Genomic DNA, 22,448 nt, shown 5'->3' on the forward strand with positions numbered 1-22,448 from the left:
CGTAAAGACTGATTCTCTGAGCAGTCGATCAGTTCGAATGGACCACAACACTGGCCGCCTAGGTTGCTGGACCCAAACCCTTTCAATTTTTTATGTAGAGGTAGATGAAAGACCTTATATTCCACAGAAAACTGCAAACACGAGATGCATTACTTGATTGCACAGCATTGTGGCTTGCATAAAAGACATCCATGATGAGCCTAGGCAAACAGTGCATGTGATTCACACAAGTGGAAGGGGTGGAGCCCCTAGTTATCTTATTATTTAATCAAATACTGTAATTACATTTTTTTTTTTGATATTACTGTACTTCCTTCAAAACTTAAAAAAAAAATTCTATATATACAGGTACCTACTTTATGCATATAAAAGTATTTTTAATATAACAGTATAAAATTGCTGCATAAAAATTGATACTATAATACAGGCAGTTCTCTCTTTACGAGTTCGCGGGTTTACGAGTTTTTTCCCCCAAGTATTTCCCCGCTTTATGATACTAATCAGTTCCAGAGACCATCGTATCGTTAAAATATCGTAATGTGAATCCAATAATATATTATTTTTTGGTAATTCGTTTCAAGATCCCGGAAGTTGAAATTTTTGCTGTATAACTAAGCTATTTATCTCTCTAAAATATCATTTTTAAGGTCACGAGCGTGACCTTAAGGCCATATAAAAGGTTGTGAGCATGGTTTGTAAATTGTTTTAGTTACCAATTCAAATCTCATTAAAATGCGCTACACTTTCATCGTTATCATATGTTCTGTTATAAGAATCAATTTTAAATTGATTTATGATATTTGTGATATTTTTCTAAAGCACATTTCTGGAGGTCAATACCATAAAACAATAAAAACAATTTGCACTTTCCGGTTTATTGGTCTTTTCTGTTACTGCAAGCAATTATAAACGGGTAGTAAACTCGATCTTACATTTGCAAAAATACCGATAGCTGGAATTGTGTGGTTTTTTTACGTTATTATGGTGAAATGTGTTTCCCCTTTACTGAAATCTTCAATCATATAAAAAAACAAATAAATTTTCAGAATCCTCTCTTCATTCCTTTTTTTTATAAGCTTCGTAAACTTTTTACTCCACGCAAATCATATTAGTTTCACTTTGTATGTGGAGTTAAAAAGTGCTTATGTATGCAATCATGAAATTTATAATTAAAAGAGAAGATTATCTTTGAAACGAGCGCCTCTTGAAACATTTCTGAAGACGACTTCTTGTGCAACAAACCGAGTGCCGAGCCAATAATTAGTGATCAACGAGTGTGCATTTAGTTGATGATGATGGTGAAGAATAAACATTCTTTAACATTTGTAAGTCATAAATAATTTCTCTATTATTATAATTTGCTTGATTTTGCAGGCTACATTTTCATTTGTTTTGATAAATCAATCATTCTTTAAACATAAACTAATTAGCTAACTAATTTCATTGTTGAGAACGTAACCCCTAATTTTAACCTTATGTCTATGGGAAACGAATTCTGCTTTATGAAGTTTCGCTTTACGAATGCGCACTAGGAACGAGTTAACTCATAAAGTCGAGAATTACCTGTAATCAGTTTATGAAATTAACAATTGTTCAGTAGCCTATAGTCAGAGCTGGTTTGGAAAATTGTGAGGCCCAGTGTATTTGTGTTCCTCTTAAGGGTTTTTGCTTCAAAAACCCTTAAGAGGAGGAATGGTAATGAAAAAAAAAAAAAAAAAAAAAAAACAAACAAAAAAATCTGCACTTTTTACTATAGTAAACTCTGTGAAATCCGGGCTTTAAAATCTGGCACATTTTTCTGACATTTCTCTTTTCGTACGATGCTTGCATGACTGTCTTGTTTTTACATCAGTTTTTGTGGACAGCAGGATTTAAACTGAATAGATAATGCAATGGTCTTAGTTCTTACAGCAGAACAAACTTCCTTTGCAAATAATTTTTCTGGTATTGCTAAAAAGTTTATTGGGCATTTGTTTAAAAGATGAGGCTGTTTCAGGGCTAATTGGCCCCTCATCAGATAACAGGTAACAATATGCAGACAAAAGAGTTGTGAAGAAGTTTTATGTCAGCTGTCCTGTGGTATACAAAATCATAGTTTTCAAAGTTAATATTGCTAAAGCAAACTGTTTTTTCCGAGTATTGTCACTAGAGACTGCCTACTATCTGATGAGGAAACATGATGTTCTGTTATGACAGCTTATTTCAGGACTAGTTAGTCCTGAAGTAAGCAGTTATAGCAAGACATCATGTTTTAAACAATTGGGCAATTAACCTTTGGTGATATCCATCTGTTTTAAAGTAATGCAATACCAGGGCAACTCATTGCAAAGGCAAGTTTGTTCTGCTGTGAGAAGTAAGACCATTGCAGTAATTATCTACGAGGTGTGGTATTAAAGTTCCCAGATGGTGCAATAAAAAGAACACGAAAAGAAGCTCACAAATGGTTTTATTTTTATTCAAAGTAATCGCCACATGATTGAATGCGCTTAATACACTGTTCTAAAAGTTTCTGAAAAGAGTCAGTGAAATTGTTCAAAGAGATGATGTTCAGTTCAGCGGTTACATTTTTCTTTATGTCCTCAGCATCCTGAAATCTCTTTCCTTTGAGGGCATATCTCACTTTGGTAAAGAGGAAGAAGTCCACTGGATAGGTCAGAAGAATAGGGTGGATGGTTGATCTGTACAGTGCCATGTTTCATCAGAAATGTCTTAACAAGTGTAGAATAGGCGGGAGCATTGTCATGGAAAAAGAACCAGCTTCCTTTCTGTTGAAATTGCAGCTTTACCTGGGAAATGTGCTTCAGTAGTGTTTGAAGACCAGCACAAATACAGCATTGACTTGCTCCCCTTCTGGTAGAGATTCTTTGGGAATCGCACCCTTTTTGTCAAAAAACTTGATAGGCATTGTCTTAATCCTCAACTTCTGTAAATGAAACATTTTGGGCCTTGGTGATGATTTTGAAGTTCACTACATGCTCTGACATTTTGTTTCTGTTTTGTTCTGCTACACCCTGGCACCTCCATAGCCAGGTGGGCAGGAGCAGCAGTGTGTAGCACACGCTTCTTGATTAGAACAGGGTTCGAGCCCGTGACCACCAAATACAGAGAATGCGGAAAAGTCAGGGAATGACCACTGCACATCCTTGGAGCAATATGGCCTTAGTTGCTAATGCTCCTAAAAACCAAATAACAACAACAACTGCTACACCCAATACTCATCTCCTGTGACAGTACAGTCGAGGAAATTAGGATTGTCTTGATAAGTCTGGATAAAGTCTTCGTATGATGAGTTGTGCTCATCTGTGAGGCTGTGCAGCACAAATTTTGCACAGACCCTCCTTTTCCCTAAATCTTTATACCAAGACGAATTGTCTCTTTTTGCAACCCTGTCCTCGTTTCGAGAGGTTGACGGATTCCTCCTCCTTGGGTTATTGTGAACATCCTCACATCTGTCTTTAAACCTCTTATCATTCAAACACACTGGTATGACTTAATGTTTCATCACTGTAAACAGTTTTTAACATTTCATACATATCTGTTGCAGATTTTCCCAATTTAAAGCAAAATTTGTTATTTTTTCGTTGCTCCATTGTAAAATCATGACACAGAATGTTAATGTTAATTAACAAAACTGGTTGTTAATTGCATGCTGTCAGCCTGCTGCACAGCATACCACTTCTGTTTATTTTCAAACTCATTGAACATGACATAACAGCAGCAGTCCAAGAACTTTATTTCCATACCTCCTGTATAGTTTAAAATCTGCATGCCACAAAAACAGATAAAAGGAAAAAGATAGTCGTACAAACAGCTTATAATTTATCTGAGGCATTATTATAGCTTTAGCTATAATACAACTTAGAATTTGTCTTTTAGTATTATCTCTTATTCAGTAAATTTCATAACTTAGCTCAAACTAATCTTGCAAATTACAGGTATATGGCTTATACAGTACTTGCCTGAGTTGTTGACCAGTTTGATGTCACTTTAGAATAACCGAGAGCAAAGAGAATTAGAAAGTGCCTAGTGCAGGTACAGCTGTAAAAACACATGTTTTATTAAATCTATGGGTAATCTATTCCATGAACAGTGACTTACTGAAGTACACAAACAATAAATTTAATTTTAAACAACCAAGGAAAAGCCTTCCCACTCTGTACTAACACTATGGAAGAGAAGGCCTTGGGTAACATTGACCACTTGTTTTTTTCTCTCTACAGTAATTATAATGGTAATAAAAATGAAACTTAGCAAATTTTAATATTATGTGTGAGAAATTGATTTTTTCCACAGTATATCAATAAAATCAAAATGATAAAGATTGCATGTACCTTATTCCTTAAGATGATTAATTTTCATCTTATTTTGTAATGTGAAATTATTTTTTCTCTGAAGCACATTCATTGGTATTGTCTGATGCCATGCAAGGCTTGCATTTAAAATTTACATTCCAGTACATGAATAGTATTTGCAGTCATATACTGTAATGATTCTATTTAGCAAATTGTTATTTATATTTGTAACTACTACTAGGCACCGTCTTTTAGTCATTACACATTTTATTGGCATAAATAAATTCCATTGTTGGTGCCCAACGTAGGTATACCTTTCTGAAATCTGGAAAATGTAAAAATACAGCACTTCTCAATCCCAGGGGTGCCAGATTTTAATATTATAGCAAATTTCATCATTTAAAAAAATTAACTTGCAACCTATTTTGGGTAGTGAGTGTAGGATGTGGTGCAGTCACATCAGTAATAATCCAATCATGGCTGTAAATACCTTGCTATATAGGGTGTCTCAACAATTGTAACTCGCTCTTTTCTCATCTTAAAACCTGGTGCAGTTATTTCTCTTTTAATGCTTTCCATGATAAGCCTGTCTTATCAACATTATAAATGTTTTCTTTCTCGTAATTTTCTATGAACCCCGGAGGCTCACATCTGGTGAGTATGGGCTTGGCACACCCAGGGTCCCGAGCTGGATATCATCATTCTTCTCTTCCTTGGTGATTCCTTTCTACTTTTGTCTCTCTCTCTCTCTCTCTTTCTCTCTCTCTCTCTCTCTCTCTCTCTCAGGGTAATTTGGGAACTGTTTTTTTTCCTGGTGCAGCATAAGCCTCAGGCTTCCTTGCACCATATGGCTATTAATAATAACAATATAACTGAAGCAAACTTACTTTTAAAGGACACCACTGCCGATTCATCTGCAGAAAGTTTTTCACTTTGAATATCTAGTTCGCATATACCGTGTCTCAGTTTAAAGTTTTTCAGCCAACCTGTGCTTGCCTTAAAATCTTCATTGCCTCTTAGTTTTCGATTAAAATCCGATGCTTTTTCACCCAATATTGGGGCAGACACTGGTCACCCAAACTTTGCTTCTGAAGAAACCACAAATAAAGTGCACTCTCTAAAGTGGCATTTTCGGGTTTTGACATCTTTTTTTCCTGCTAAATCCTCCTTCACTATCCATAATCGACACAAATTCTGTTATAGCATTGAAATTTTTCTCGATGTCGTAAATTGTTAAGTCCGCACATTAAAAAACTCTTTGGAGAGATTTCCTAAATTTTCACCTTTCCTAATTCTATTAATAATTTCTGCTTTTTGTTGCAATGTTAAAACTGTGTTTTCTTTTCGTTAACATTTTACTGTAAAAAATTGAGAAAAATAATAAATCACACAGTTACGGGCTGATATTATTCTTACCGAATCTGGAGCTAAACTGGGGTTTCCGCGAAAACCAGTAGTCTTTGGGATATTTTTCTAAAGTACATTTCTGAAGGTCACATCGAATTCTAGAGGTTACAACCATAAAACAATAAAAACAATTTGCAGTTATCGGTTTATTGGGCTTTTGTTTGTACAATACTGTTATAAACGGGTAGTAAACTCGATCTTTTGCTTATTGGAATCAAAATTCAATTTTCAAATGTGATCACTATAAAATTGCCGCTTAGTGTACTACCGTAAAAGAAAAAAAAAAAAAAAAAAAAAAAAGATCAGCCTTTCAAATTATTCTGGATAACTGACGTTCTACTGTATATTGAGGCGCCTCCGTAGCCAGGTGGGCAGGAGCAGCAGTGCATAGCACACGTTTCTTGATCAGACTGGGGGTCGAGCCCGTGACCACCAAATACGGAGGTTGCGGAAAGGTCAGGGAATGATCACCGCATATCCCCGGAGCAATATGGCCTTAGTTGCTAATGCTCCTAAAAACCAAATAACAACAACAAACAAACTGTATATTGATTTTCATTTTAAACTTTTACAAATATCACCTATTGTCTCACCAAAACTAAACTAACAATGCCCTTGATATTGCTGCAATAGCACATTATAGTGAGAATATGTCATTACAGTTTCTTAAAGAAATGCACAGAATAATTGTTCCTTTTCAAAATTTTTATATTCTAAATTAATTTAATCATTTTATTTAAGTCTCCCTTCGCACATGATAAAGCAATTTGAAAGAACATAAATTTAACTTATAGTAATGTTTTTTACTAGACATTCAGTTTACGGTATTTCACATGAACTTTAAACAAAAAGTGCCGCTCCTAAAGATGGAAATACTGTTATTTATTTGAAATATATCCCATTACATATTGCAGCCATTTGATGTTTATTGCCATCTGATCAGTGGCAAATAACATTTCTTACATTGTGGAAATGTTTTTACATATGAGAAATGCTAAATTATCTCAAAAGCTTAAGACTTTTGACATCAAAACTCCGAGTTTTGACTAAAAAAAAAATGATGTCAAAAGTTTAAGACTCAAAAATCAAGACCTTTATCTATATATGTAGGAAAACTGTGGCTTTTACCTAAATTTACACTTTATGATGTAGTTTAACCATTTAGGGAAATGTTAGTTCTATCAATGTATTAATTTTTGATTATTAAAAACATCGAGTGAGTGAGTGAAAAATCTGTACAGTGGATATGTGCAGTAAGCATAAAAGTGAGTTTAATTAATAATTTGCTCAATTTCTGAATTAAACAGACATTCAAGATATTCATCTTCATCACCTGACAGCCGGCATCATAGAAGGTCATCATCTAAGGAAAGTTCGAAAAGCTTCAGATTAAGGTATGCAATATTCAGTTATGGAGGTAAACTTCACAGTACCATGGAAAAATATGGAGTGCTTATTTCTGCTTTTTGCTGTAGAAAAATATTAAAAATTATTTTAAATAGCTGGTTATTTAATTCACTTAAAATTGACTTAAATAAATAGTTGTTTGTAGTTTAATTATATGTAATATCAGTGCTTTCATTTATGCAGTTACAAAAAAAATTTGTATTAGCGTTAATAGAGGCATACAATGCAAGAAAGCAAGCTTATGCAGCATCAGCCAAAAAAAAAAAAACCCTCCTATTTCACCCCTCCATTTGTTCCAAATGCCTGTCCAGCTCAGCCTTAAATTTATTTAGGCTATTAGCTTCCACAACAAAAGATGGAAGCCTATTTCACCAATCAACTACCCGCTGGCTAAAGGCAAATTTCTGCACATCTATTCTACAACTATCTCTATCTTTCCTCAATTTGAAACTGTGCCCCCTCAGGTTCTTAGTCTGAGCAAGAGGAAGAATGCCATCAGCATTCAGCTTGCTCAACTCATTCAAGGCCTTATACACCTCAATCAGATCACCTCACAGGTGCCTACTCTCCAGGCACTGCAATTTGCAGAACTTAAGCCTTTCTTGGTAAGAGCACCCCTTTGTTGCCCTTTTTGTACCCTTTCTAGCAACTCTACATCCTTCCTAAAATGAGGCCTCCAGACCTGTACACAGTACTCTAGATGTGGCCTGACCATTGCCTTGTATAATGGGATAATCACCTCCTTGTCCCTAGAAAAATTCCTATATATCATTGACAAGACTCCATGACCTGCCCTGGCAGCCCGACTGCACTGCTCAGCGAACTTCATATTTGACTGCACAATTATCCCCAGGTCTTTTTCACTTTCCACTTCCCTGAGTGTAGTACAACACCAATTACACAAAAGCACAAGCTCCTATTGGCATGAAAGTTACATACTGACTCACAGTGAATTAGTTCAGTGATGTCTAATAGCACACTGCTATACTGTGTGGTTAGCACTCCATGTGGCCAGTCCAAAAACTGTTGGCTTGCATTTTGTATCGATGGGAATGTATATCATATTTACTTGAAGAAGTTGTTTGATTAACTTAAAATTTTCAGCATGTTTTTTGTTTCATGGGAAAATTTTAGGTCTAATTCCATAACCCCCCCCCCTTGCATACACAGAAACATTGCTATAAAGTTGGGGCAGCAGCAACCCCAGGCCTTTTCAAGAATTTGGAACTTAGAATATTCTTATGGACCTTTGTACCAACTTTTATATCAGAATGTTAAACAATTCATACTGTAAATGTAAAACTGCCAACCCTTCTCCTCTTAAGAAGTATTGCTACACAATTCCCATCTGATGACTGTCATTCACTTGATCACATGATGGAGTTTTGGCGCACACTTTTTAACCCTTGAGGTACATTGATAACTGAATGTGCCAGATCAAGCAAGTTGCGTAATATATGCGCTAGATACTCATACATTACCTAAATTCTTATTTACTCGGCCAACTAAAAATGCAATTTCTCTGCAGGGGGATCAGATTTGGCCTATGATGGAGTGCCACCCATAAAATGGTATGTACACCACCCTACACTTAATATTTGGACACCCATTCATTGATAGTTTGTCACATTCTACACAAGCACCTATCAAAAACAGCTATAAATATACTTATAGGCGTTTGAGGAGACAGTACTACAACTGTGAATACAAGTGGCATTATTGATAGAGTTAACAGACTTCTGCATGGAATTATAATAGGATGTTGCATAAGCAAAGTTCTGTATGTGACATTTCAATGACACTGAAATAGATAAAACAATAAATAAATAAATAAATAAATAAATTTAATTAAATACTACTAATTTGTATTAGTAGTATTAATGGTGGCAAGAGAACAAGCTTATACAGCATCAGCAAAAAAAAAAAAATTCCATTTCAGCTAACTATTTTCTCCAATAGTTTGTCAAGTTCTACCTTGAATTTATTCAAATTATCCACTTCCATCCACAACAATGGATGGAAGCTTGTTGCAACAATGAGCCACCCATTGGCTGAAGGCAAACTTCTGCACACCTATTCTACAACCAGACTTCCTCAATTTGAATTTATACTCCATCATGTGCATAGTCTGAACAAGAGGATGAATCCCATCAGTATTGAGTTTGCTCCAGCCATTCAAACCCTTAAACACCTCAATCAGATCATTTCACAAGTGCTTAGCCTCCAGATGCTACAATTTGCAGTACAGAATTGAAGCCTTTCTTGGTAAGACCATGCTTTTGTTCCCTTCACCAATCTCTTTGCTCTTCACTGCATCCATTCCAGCAGATTTGCATCCTTCTGCACCTGTATGTGGTACTCAAGATCTGGCCTAGCCATTACCTTGTGCAGTGGAATATTCACCTCCTTATCCCTAACAGCAAAGTGCCTGTATATTTTTGACAAAACCTCATGAGCTGTCTTGGCAGGCTGTGCTCTGCTCAGAGAACTACATACCTGACTGCACAATTACTCCCTGATCCTTTCATTTTCCACTGCTCTGAGTGTAGTACCACACAGTTAGTATGTTACTCTGCAATTACTGCTACCCATATGCATACTATGAATTTATCAAATGTTATCACTTCAATTGCCATTTCTCAGCCCATCTGCCTAATTTTTCTAGATCTTGTATCGGGAGCATACCTTTGTTAACCATCGTGCCGACCTTTGTATCATCAACAAACTTAAAAATTAAACCTGATATACCTTCATTAATATCATTAATAAATATAGAAAACAACAGTGCCCAACCCCGAACCCTGTGGGATTCCACTAATGAATATCAGTCCACGAAGAGCAGTGTCCACTGATAACCACTCTCTGTCCTCTCCCACTCAATTATCTCCTTATCAATACAGTCAGTCCTCGTATAACACGTGTTTACACTACACGAATTCGATCATACACGATTTATAAATAGGGGAACGATATCATATATAACACGAACCGAATTCGCTTATGCACAATTCGGCTTTGTGTTTACAAGAAATGGCAGTCGGGCGCAGAATCACCCCAACCGAACACAACACGATAGGAATGAAGAAAAGATTCTGAAAATGTATTTATGTTTTTTATATCAGTGAAGGGGAAACACATTTCACCATAATGACGTAAAATTCCAGCTATCGGTATTATTGCAAATGCAATTAGATCGAGTTTATTACCAGTTTATAACAGATTCCACCAGCAGGAACGCAACTGGAAATTGTTTTTATTGTTTTATGGTAGTAACCCCCAGAATTGTGCTTTAGTAAAATGTGAGCTAGTGAGGTGTTAATAGAGTTGTCTCTGCCTTTACGGTGTTGTTTATTCAGCTGCTACATGTGCACAGCTTTGTTTATGTTAATCGAGCGTGCCTCCTCATCTTGTAATTGTGCTTTATTCCCTAAAAATAAGTAAAATACTTAAAAGGTGTGAAAAGGAAGCATCCTGGTGAAGACACTACAGATTCAGAGAGAAAAAGAAAAGCAATATCGATAAACAGAGGCGGACTGGGTCAAAAATTCTTACCCGGGGGAAAATTTGTGGTGCCCTCACACTAGCATTTATGGCCAAAATCACACCGGCCCACCGGGGTTTCCCTGATAAGGCTTATGTCGATAGAGAAAAAAATATGAAATTGTGAAACACTTTGAGTGAAATGAAAGACCATGTGATATTGCACGTGCTACAGGCCTAAATGAGGCAACGCCGAGAATTACAAAGAATGCAGAGAAAATAAACTTTCATAGCAGGAACAACTCAAAGTGTAATTAAAATCCATTAGATTAAGACACAAAGAATCGGAAGAGATGGAACGGCTGCCATCTGTTTGGATAGAAAATGAAACAAAAAACAAGTTTGCTTACGATAGAAGCAAAAGCATTAGCAATATTTTATTACGATAATTTATTGTGTTTGGTAATGTTTTGGTTACAAACGTGTGTTCAATCTTGGGTGGTCGGTGCCTAACCCTATTTTTCCCATAGGGCCTGTTGTTTATATTGCACGATTTTGCATTGCACGAGGGTTTCTAGAAACACAACTGTCGTGCTATACGAGGACTGACTGTGATAACTTGACATTAATACCATAATGCTTCAATTTGTACAGGAGTCTTATATGTGCAATAGTATCAAAAGCTTTCCTGAAATCCAAGTATATGATATTAGAATTATTTTTTGCATCCAGTTTCTTTGTTATTTCATCATAGTATCCAATCAGATTGGTCAGACAAGATCTCCCCTTAACACGCCCATGCTGTGACTGCTGTATAATTGTATTCCTGATTAGATGGTCCTGCATTTCTTCTTCTGCCAGTGACTCCATTATTTCTCTGGAACAGATGTTGAATTAATAGGTGTATAATTACTTGTGTCACCCTTTGTGAATTGGGGATATGTTTGCACATTTCCAGTCCATAGTGGCTTTCCTGAATCAGAAGGAGTTCTCATAATTATGGCTAAGGGCTTGCATACTTTCTTTGCTGCCTCCCTTAATATAATTCCATAGATCCCATCCATGCCAGGTGTCTTTTTTATGTTTAACTTCAATTCCTCTTCCACTTTCCTCTCTGTTATTAAAAAATCATTTGCTCCCTGTTAAAGTTTGATAAACTTCTGGCATCCATTTCCTTAAAGTATTCCTCATGTATGAATGTAGATACAACATACCTATTCAGTTTTTCAGTAATCCGAGTAGGCTCATTAACATTTCAACCGGGGTGCCGCGGCACACTAAGGTGCCATAACAACATTCTTGGGTGCTGTGTAATTTGGGTTTAAGTTACTTAAAGTTTAAGTAACTTTAAGTTACTTATTATATAGGTATATATTAAAAGGTCAAAAACCACTATGTTAGGTATTTCTTTTGGCCTAGGGGTGCCGTGAAAAAATTACTGGGACACTTCTAAATTGGATCATTGTGGGATTTTTATGATACGCTTTTTTGCAGTTTGTTACAGAACCGAGAAAATTTTGGAATCTCTGAGTTAAACTATCGATATCAAGCAGACTATTGTGATTCATCCCCTTTCTTCTAGTGTTTAGATAAGTGAAGAAGTCTGCTGTTTTTCTTTGCATCCTTTGCCAAAGATTTTTCATAATCTGCCTTCTCTTGCCTAACCTGCTTTATTTCTTGATTGCAAACTAGGTTATATCTACCATTGACTTCTGTGTCACCTGATAATTTATATGTATCCCATGCGTTTTTCTTTTGTGCCACATCTCATTAGTTCATCTAACATCCATTTAGGTCTAAGATTCGAACAGTACAGGTAGTTCTCGACTTTACTAGTTAATTCATTCTTAGTGCGCGCTCGTAAAGCAGGAATTTATTTCACATAGACATAAGCTTAAAATTAGGGGTTATGTTCTCAACAATGAAATTAGTTAGCTAATTAGTTTGTTTAAACAAAGATTGATTTATCCAAAGAAATTAAAACGTAGCCTGTAAAATCAAGCAAATTATAATAATAGAGAAATTATTTACGACTTACAAATGTTAAAGAATGTTTATTCTTCATCATCATCGACTAAATGCACACTCGTTGATCATTCATTATTGGCTCGGCACTCGTTAGGTTTGTTGCACAAGGAGTCAGTCTTCAGAAATGTTTCAAGAGGCATTTGTTTCCAAGATAATCTCTTTTAATTATAAATTTCACGATTGCATGCATAAGCATTTTTTTAACGGCACACACAAATTGCAACTAATACGATTTGCGTGGAGTAACAAGTTTACAAAGCTTTAAAAAAAAAGGAATGAAGAGAAGATTCTGAAAATTTGTTTTTTATACGATTGAAGATTTCAGTAAAGGGGAAACACATTTCATCATAATAACGTAAAAAAAACACCCAATTCCAGCTATCGGTATTTTTGCAAATGCAAGAAGATAGAGTTTACTTCCCGTTTATAATTGCTTGCACTAACAGAAAAACCCAATAAACCAGAAAGTGCAAATTGTTTTTATTGTTTTATGGTCATGACCTCCAGAAATGTGCTTTAGAAAAATATCACAAATGCGTTTAAAATTGATTCTTATAACAGAACATATGATAACGATGAAAGTGTAGTGTATTTTATTGATTTGAATTGGTAACTAATACAATTCACAAATCCTGCTCATGACCTTTTATATGGCCTTAAGGTCAAGCTCGTGACCTTAAAAATGACATTTTAGAGAGGTAAATAGCTTAGTTATACAGCAAAAATTTCAACTTCCAAGATCTTGAAACGAATTACCAAAAAACAATGTGTTATTGGGTTCATATTAAGATATTTTAACAATATGTTGTTGTCTCTGGAATGGATTAATATCATAAAGCTGGGTACACTGTATTGTATAGCTACACATTTCAAACCACATGCGTAGCTATACAATACAGTGTACTGTATTGTACTATATTAAAAAAAAAAAAAAAAAAGTGTTGTTTTTTTTTTTGCAATTAATGTTCATATTTTCGATTTTGTTGATACTTGGGGAAAAAAACTCGTAAACCCGAGAACTCGTAAAGCGAGAACTGCCTGTATTTCTTAGTTGGTATGAGAAGTCCAGTAGCTTCTGTGATTATTTCCCTTTATGCTTCCCATTTAGAATTTGTTGTTGGTAACATTGTTAGTTGGCCCCCGTATAGAATTTAAAAACTGTCTGAAACAACTGTAGTATCCTTTACAAAAGCAAACCTCCCCTTTACCCTTGATGGTAGTTACATCTTTAAGTAAGTCCCACATCAGTACACTGTGATCACTGCCACCTAGTGTTTTTTTTCTGCATCTTCTTAATGCATGATTAATCAGATCAAGAGTACTGTTTTCTCTTGTTGCCTCTCTAACATTCTGCTGTAGAAAACAGTCATCCAGTAATCCAAAAGAGTCTTGCAAGTGTGTATGACCAACCCACAAACATTTCTAGTGTAACTTGTAGCTTCTTAGCCCCCAATTCCCAGCCATAGCATCCATTACACATTTGTAATTTGTTGATTTAGTAACAGTCACTTGAGCCCATGAAGGAGCATATATGGTTAAGGCAAAGAAAGGTATATAAACATATTTGTGAAAGAATTAACAAAAAAACAATCCTAGAAATGGAAATTTGTTAAACATGTCTCAGAAACAGTACTATGGTGCAAAGGATGATTTGAAAGCTTCTGTGAAAAGGATCAAGGATCATTTGCACTCAATAGCAACTATATTGCATAAAATATCCTATGGGGCATTCCATATTATTGTATTCCAAGAACAGTTGGATTGAGATTCTGAGCATATGCACTATATAAAATTATAGCAGCTAAAAGCACAAATACATTGAATAGTCTTGTTATGTAGTTGCTGTAATTAAATATTGAATATCCATAATAATTTGCTAACTGCTGTCAGTTAATTTTGTGGTTCATCTTAATTTCTTTTAACCAAAAAAAAAATGAATAGAAAACTATAATATCACTGGATGCTCAGTTGTCTTTTCTTCAACAATCAGGTTTTTGAAGAAAGAAAAGACTGACTCTGCTATATATTTAGATCTTGCTGTGGCAAGTGGACAGTGAAAGGAAGGAAACTGAAACTCTATAGAAAGTTACTATGGCAGTGGTGTTTTTTGACATACATGATTCCATAAAGAATTTTTTTTAAGGTTAAACTTTTCCAGTTAAAAATAACTAATTAGCATTAACGTTAGTAGAGTCATATGATGTAAGAAAGCAAGCTTATGCAGCATCAGCCAAAACATTCATTCCAAATGCCTGTCCAGCTCAGCCTTAAATTATTTAGGCTATCAACTTCCACAACAAAAGATGGAAGTCTGTTCTACCAATCAACCATGAGCTGACTAAAGGCAAATTTCTGCACATCTATTCTACAGCTGTCTTTCCTCAATTTGAATCTATGCCCCCTCAGGTTCTTAATATGAGCAAGAGGAAGAATGCCATCAGCATTAAGTTTGCTCAACCCATTCAAGGCCTTATACAACTCAATCAGATCAACTCGCAGGTGCCTACTCTCCAGGTGCTGCAATTTGCAGAACTTAAGCCTTTTTTGGTAAGAGAGCCCCTTTGTTCCCCTCACCAATCTTGTTGCCCTTCTTTGTACTCGCCTCCAGACCTGTACACAGTACTTTAGGTGTGGCCTGAACATTGCCTTGTACAACGGGATGATCACCTCCCTGTCCCTGCTAGCAAAATTCATATATATCATTGACAAGACTCCATGACCTGCCCTGGCAGCCTGTCTGCACTGCTCAGCAAACTTCATATTTGACTGCACAATTACCCCCCAGGTCTTTTTCACTTTCCACTTCCCTGAGTGTAGTACCACACAGTTGGTACATTTCTCTTGGGTTACTGCTATCCATATGCAGTACTTTGCATTTGTCAATGTTAAACTTCAGTTGCCACTTCTCAGACCATTTGCCCGACTTATCTAGATCCAGTTGGAGTAGCATTCTGTCTTTACGGTCATTAACAACCCTGCCAACATTGTATCATCTGCAAACTTGGACATTAATCCTGATATACCTTCATCAGTATCATTGATGAATATACAAAACAACAATGGGCCCAGCACCGAATCCTGGGGAACTCTGCTAATAACATTTGTCCACGAAGAGCAGTGTCCATTGATTACCACTCTCTGTCGTCTCCCACTCAACCATCCCTTTATCCGCTGCAGCAACTTACCCTTAATGCCATACCCCTCCAATTTGTACAGCAGTCTTCCATGTGCAACAGTATTAGCATTAGTAGAGGCATTTGATGCAAGAAAGCAAGCTTATGCAGCATCAGCCAAAAAAAATAAAAAAATAAATAAAAAATAACCACTTCCATCAAAAGCTTTCCTGAAATTCAAAGTATGATATCAAAATTATTTTTGGCATTCAGTTCCTTTGTGACCACATCATAGTATCCAATCGAATTGGTCAGACAAGACCTCCCTTTAACAAACCTGTGATGTGTCTTAACTATTACTGCAGTCTTGTCTAGATGATCCTGCAATGCTTCTTTAACCAGTGATTCCATTATTTTCCCAGGAACACAAGTTAAACTAACAGGTCTGTAGTTACTTGTGTCACCTTTTGAATCCCCTTTGTGAATTGGTGATACATTTGCACATCTCCAGTCCGTGGGGACTTCCTCTGAGTCCAAAGAAGCTCTCATAATTATTGCTAAGGGTTTGCTTAGTTGCTTTGCTGCCTCCTTTAATATAACTGGATAGATCCCATCCACCCCAGGTGCCTTTCTTATGTTTAACTTCAACAATATCTCCTCCACTTTGCTCTCAGTTATTACAAAATCATTAAGCAACTTCTACAATTTGATAACCTTCTGGCATTTTCAAACCTTAATAACTCCTCATGTGTGAATGTAGATGCAAAATACTTATTCAGTTTGTTTGCTATCTGAGCAGGATCATCAACAGTCGAACCATTGATATCAAGTGGACCAGTCTGATTCATCCCCTTCCTTTTAGAGTTTATATAAGCAAAGAAATCCTTGCTGTTTTTCTTAGCATCCTTTGCCAAAGATTTCTCATAATCTGCCTTCGCTTGCCTAACCTCCTTTGTGACCTGAGTACAGACTAGCTTATATCTGCCATAGGCTTCTGAGTCGCTTGATAATGTATATGCATCCCATGCATCTTTCTTCTCTGTCACGAATGTCATTAGTTCATTTGATAACCATTTAGGCCTAAACTTTGAAAAAATATTTCTTAATAGGTATGAAATGTTTAGTAGCTTCCATGATTAATTCCTTGAATGCTTCCCACTTAGAATTTACTGTTGGTAACATCGTCAGTTGATCCAACTTTACAGCATTTAAAAACTGTCTGAGAACACTGTACTCACCTTTACGGAAGCAAAAACCGACCCTTTCCTTTACCCCTGTTGGTATTTATATCTTTAAGTAAATCTCACATCAGTACACTGTGATCACTGCCACCTAGTGATTCCTTTATCTGCAAATTCTTAATACACGAATGATCACTGCTGATAACCAGATCAAGAGTATTACCCTCTCTGGTTGCCTCTCGAACATGCTGCTGCAGAAAACAATCATCCAATAAATCCACAAAAGTCTTACTAGTGTGTGAGTGACCAACCCACAAGTTCCAGTCAATATCTGGGAAGTTAAAATGCCCCATTATAAGACATTCTGATTTACTAGCCCACTCTATTTCTCTGTACAATTGTTCATTGTACTCATTCGAGTCATTAGGCCTATAACACACTCCTACTCTTATTTTTGCTTTTGCAGTGCTTATGTCACACCAAACTGACTCAACAGTGCACTGTTCATCTATATCAACTGGATGCATTTCTTTTGATTTTATGTTTTTCTTAATTAACAGCATGACACCTCCTCCCTTCCTATCCTGTCTATCCTTTCTGTACACATTTTATCCCCAAACTCCAATTCTGCATTCCTAATATCAGTGTGACACCACACGTCTGATATCCCAACAATATCCGCCTTTGATGTCTTGACCAACACTTCAAATTCATCAAATTTATTTACTATACTTCTATCATTGGTATACATGCACCTATTCCTCCTGGCACATCCCATATACCCACCTGTTTCACGATGACTGTCATCAGTCCCTGAAACCCCAGCATCCTTCGCTCCAGGTCGCTACTTATTCTAATAGAAGTTGTGCAAGAATCACCATCTCTGCCTGCGGCTACTTTTAACCTTTGTCTATGAATCCCCCCAAGCTAGCAGTTTTCTGACCCACCTAACACTGCCTCGATAGCATCAGCAAATATTCTTGCACCCTTTCTATTTAAGTGTATCCCATCCCTGTAGAAGCAGTCTCTCCTGTTAACAAGCACAGACCACGCTGACCACCATTTTTGTGTACATATAAGCTAAAAACTTGTTGTTAAAATTACTTTTTCAATACTGTAGGTGTAGAGACCTTGCTATTTGAACCTAAGTCTGAGATACGAGTGAACCCTACTGCTCACCGTGCCTTAATTTCACTGGCTATGGACTCACAAAACGCAGCTGTCTAGTGCGACTTCTCAGTATGTATTGATACTTCTACTCAATTAATCCCTTACGGTAATCCCTTTGGCTGCTAATTCGTGCTTCCTACAGGACAAATTCTCAAATTGCCTGTACTGTATTGCCTGAAAGTCAGAGGTGCGGGAGCAGTAAACATACATAGCAAGTGTGTCGCACGCAGGTGCGGCACTAGGGTTTTTGGCACCCCTAGACAGAAATGTATTTGGTGCCCTTGAGATACTTTTATTAAATATTATTATAATAAAAATTTTGAATTTCAGCGCCCCCCAGACGTTGGTGCCCCTATGCCCTGCTTACCAGGCTTTCCGTGTTCCGTCGGTTCTGGTTGGACGCAAGCTTTATTCTGCTTCGTAATTCAGTTCATTGTCCTTGCTGCAAGAAAAATTATTTCAATAATGCATGGAGAAAAATACAGCAATGATTTAAAAACCATTCCTCTGTCCAGAGATACAGTTTCGAGGCGTCTTACAGTCATCGGACAACATAAAATTGAATTTATTAAACCGACTGAGAGAAAGTCCAATTTTTGCAATGCAATTAGATGAATCCACTGATATTTCAAACCCTGCTCAACTTATTGTATATGTTGGATACTGCTATGAGGAAGATATTTTGGAGAATTTTCTATTTTCGAAAGCTTTGGAAGGAAGAATGACGGGCCAGAAGATTTTTGATGTTATAAATATTTTCTTTCAAACAAATAATCTAACGTGGAACAACGGTGTTGCGATTTGTACTGATGGCTGCATTAACAGGAGAAAATAAAGGTTTAAAAGGCAAAGTAAAGGAAATTGCTCCAAATATCGTTTTTAATCATTGCATTATACATAGGGAAGTATTAGTAGCCAAGGAAATGCTAACTGATTTGCACAAAGTTTTGAAAGATGCAGTACGTGTGACCAACTTTATTGCTTAAATAGCAGACTTTTCACTATACTTGGTAATGAAATGGGATCCGCTTATGAAACGCTTTTATATACGAAAGTGAGGTGGTTGCCCAGTGGTAAAGTGTTACAATGTCTTTTTGGCCTCAAACATGAAGTTTTATTGTTTTTATCAAATACAGATCAGAACCTTGCTCAATTGTTTACAATTAAAAAAATGGCTTGGAAATCTTAGCTACCTTGTTGATATATTTGAAAAACTTCATGAGTTTAATTTAAGCCTGAACAAGGACAGGGAACAAATATATTAGTACTCAGAAGCTTTCAAAAATAAACTTAACCTTTGAAAAACTGAATTTGAGCGAAATAATACTGAAATGTTCCCATGTTTTTCTGATTTTGTTAATAGCAATAATATTGACATTTTACAATTTAGGGATGTCATTGCCATCCACCTAACAATGCTAATTAAGAATTTTTCCAAACGATTTAATATATCTCCAGAAAAAAAAAGTTGTATTGGATTCATGATCCCTTTACTTTTGAAACTTCTTCTGTCCCGAAATTACCATTGAGCAAAAAGGAAGATCTCATCGACCTGTCATCTAACGAAGCATCTGACACGCTCGTTTCAAGACTTCTTGTGAAAAATTTTGGCTTCCTCTTCGAGATAAGTATCCAAAATTATTGAAAATGGCGATACAAAGATAGCTTTCGGGTCTACATATTTATGTGACGTTCGTTTCTCAAAATTAACAGCTATAAAAACAAAACAGCGTTCCAGACCTGATACAGACGATGACACGAGATTAGCATTTTCAAATACAGGCATATCTCGATTAACGAATAGGATGCGTTCCACGAAATTATCTCGTTAAGCGAAACTTCGTTTTCAGAGGTAAAAATACTATGGCCAGAATAGGGATACATTCCTACGTAAAGAAAATGAAAAGCTTTTTTTCGAACAAAGAAAAGTTTTATTAAATAAACAGTCAACTTGCATACAAAGTGAAATCACATTTTAAAATATGAGTGTAAAGTTGATTGTTTATGCTTTTTTTTCTCTTTCATTTAACAATTGCCTATACGGAGTTATTGCATTTAACACTGATCGCTTAACAATAACACTTCTTCCTAAATCAGGATCATTTTCACTAAAAAAATTTAAAACGTTTTCAATGTCATTTAAGCACCTTTTAAAATCTTTGGTTGTTAGCACTTTTTCGGCAGGAACTTCTTTAACTTCGTCTTCATTGCTAACAAGGTTTTCTAAATCTTCCACTGAAAAACCATCATCTTCTGCATTCAATAAATTTTTAACATCCTCTTCATCGACATTTTCGAAACCTATTGATTGAGCCATCTGGATAACTTAATTTCTAATTTCTTGGATGTTATTTTCTTCTTCTAGTACAACTTCTGGCCATATTTTGTGCCAAACTCCATTTAAGCATTTCTTAGTGACTTCTTTCCAAGAACGATCAATGTTTTCAATTGCGTTTTTAATGGTGTAGTTTTTCCAAAAAGTTTTAACTGTCATTTCCTCTTTATCCTCTAGTTCAGTTAAATTGCTTAATGTTTGGCGCAGATAATAAGCTTTAAATGATGCTATTACTCCCTGATCCAGTGGTTGAATCAGGGAAGTTGTGTTTGCTGGAAGAAACACAACTTTGACAGGAATGCATATGTCTGTGTTAAGATCAGTAGGATGTCCCGGAGCATTGTCCAACAACAAAAGAGCTTTTTCTTCAAAGTTGTTTTTTTTTGACAATACCATTTTACCTCAGGACAAAAGTGGTTAACAAACCAATCAGTAAATAATTCCTTGGTAACCCACGCTTTTCTATTTGCTTTCCATATTACAGGTAAATTCATTTTTATGTTGCCTTTTAAGGCCATCGGATTTTCTAAATGGTAAACTAATAACAATTTTAATTTATAATCGCCAGAGGCATTTGATCCAAAGAGTAACGTTAAATGGTCTTTGGCTGCTTTGAACCCAGCAGCTGATTTTTCTTCAATAGAAATGAAGCTTTTTGATGGTAGCCGTTTCCAGAACAAACCGCTTTCGTCAACATTGAACACCAAATTTGGTGGAAAATTTTCACGTTCAATTATTTCCTTTAGTTTTTCTGAAAACTTATTTGCAGCTTCTCCTGTTAATTTTACACTATGAATCCTGGCCCGTTTTTTTAAATTTCTCGAACCAACCACAAGAAGCCCCAAAAGTTTCCGTAATTTCTTCAGTTTGTTTAGATTTCAGGTGATTAAACAAAAATAATCCTTTTTCTTGAATCACCATTTGACTTAAAGGCATATGACATTGTCACATATCATCTATCCACAAACTTAACATTTTCTCCATTTTTTTCTAAAATTGGACTCCTTAAGCGAGTTAATTTTGCCACTGTAACATCTGTGCAATTCTGAGCTGACTGTTTTATTTTCTCTGATTGACTTAGTATGGTTGGTAAAGTTGATTGCGCTAATCCTAAAGAATGTGCCACATCAGATTTTCTTTCGCCGCTTTCAACACGTACGATATTTAGTTTAGTTTCCAAAGAAATTGCTTTTCTTTTCTTTGATTCTGACATTTTAACTAAAAAAAAAAAAATATTTCTATTAAAATTTACAAAATCTACATTATGTGTAATGCTATCAAAGAACCTACGTCAATTATTGCAATGTGCCACAGTGAAACAATGTCAATCATGTATTGCAATGCGCCACACTGAAACACACCCTATGAAGTGTAAACGGCTAAATTAGGCGAATGACGTGCAAAACTGTTGTAACAGACACACCCACAGCTCGGAGTACGTAACGAGTCACCGTCAGTCACCAGTCAGATGATTGTCGGGCGTTGGCCTTAAATTGGAATATTTTTTATGTTAAATGGGGCTTGAAATTGCGGACTTCGTTATCAGCGGTAACTTTAACCGAGATATGACTTTATTGCATCCAAATATTATCGGTTATCCAGGCTCATCCTTCTCATTAATTGTTTTGTTTTGTAATTGTTCATTTTTTATTGTTTTGTGATCTTAATTGAAGAATAAGAATTTGATTTGTTGTTTTTGTTGTATTCAATAAAAAAATTAAACAATTATTTTAATGTGTAAATTAAAAAGGAAAAAAATTTTTTTTTATTCCTTTCTCAGTACTCAAATGAAATTTTCTAGCACATAATTTATAAAATGCCATTTTTCTTCTCTAAAAATCTTGTCATCCTACCTCGGGGTTTACATTGAGGGGTTGCATCAATTTTATATTTAATAAAGGGGGTTGCGAGCGAAATAAGTTTGCGCGCCACTGCCCTAGGCGATCTCGCAATCTACACTTTGTTTCTCCTAACACTCCCCACATTCTGGGCATTCAATTTCGTATATGACTCCGCTAGCATCACTGGTATCAAT

General features: G+C 35.9%; 1 protein-coding gene across 1 annotated transcript in view; it reads left to right on the forward strand.

The window, feature by feature from the left end:
- Positions 1-22,448, forward strand: part of LOC150083633 (uncharacterized) — a 177,740-nt gene that overhangs the window by 29,751 nt on the left and 125,541 nt on the right. Inside the window, exon 3 of the mRNA XM_090378548.1 lies at positions 7,007-7,093. Coding sequence (XP_090234674.1) covers positions 7,007-7,093 — 87 coding nt within the window. The remainder of the gene's footprint in view (positions 1-7,006; positions 7,094-22,448) is intronic.

Source organism: Mastigoproctus giganteus, chromosome 7 (assembly GCF_048544385.1).
Source record: "Mastigoproctus giganteus isolate SK-2022 chromosome 7, ASM4854438v1, whole genome shotgun sequence".
Taxonomy (NCBI): domain Eukaryota; kingdom Metazoa; phylum Arthropoda; class Arachnida; order Uropygi; family Thelyphonidae; genus Mastigoproctus; species Mastigoproctus giganteus.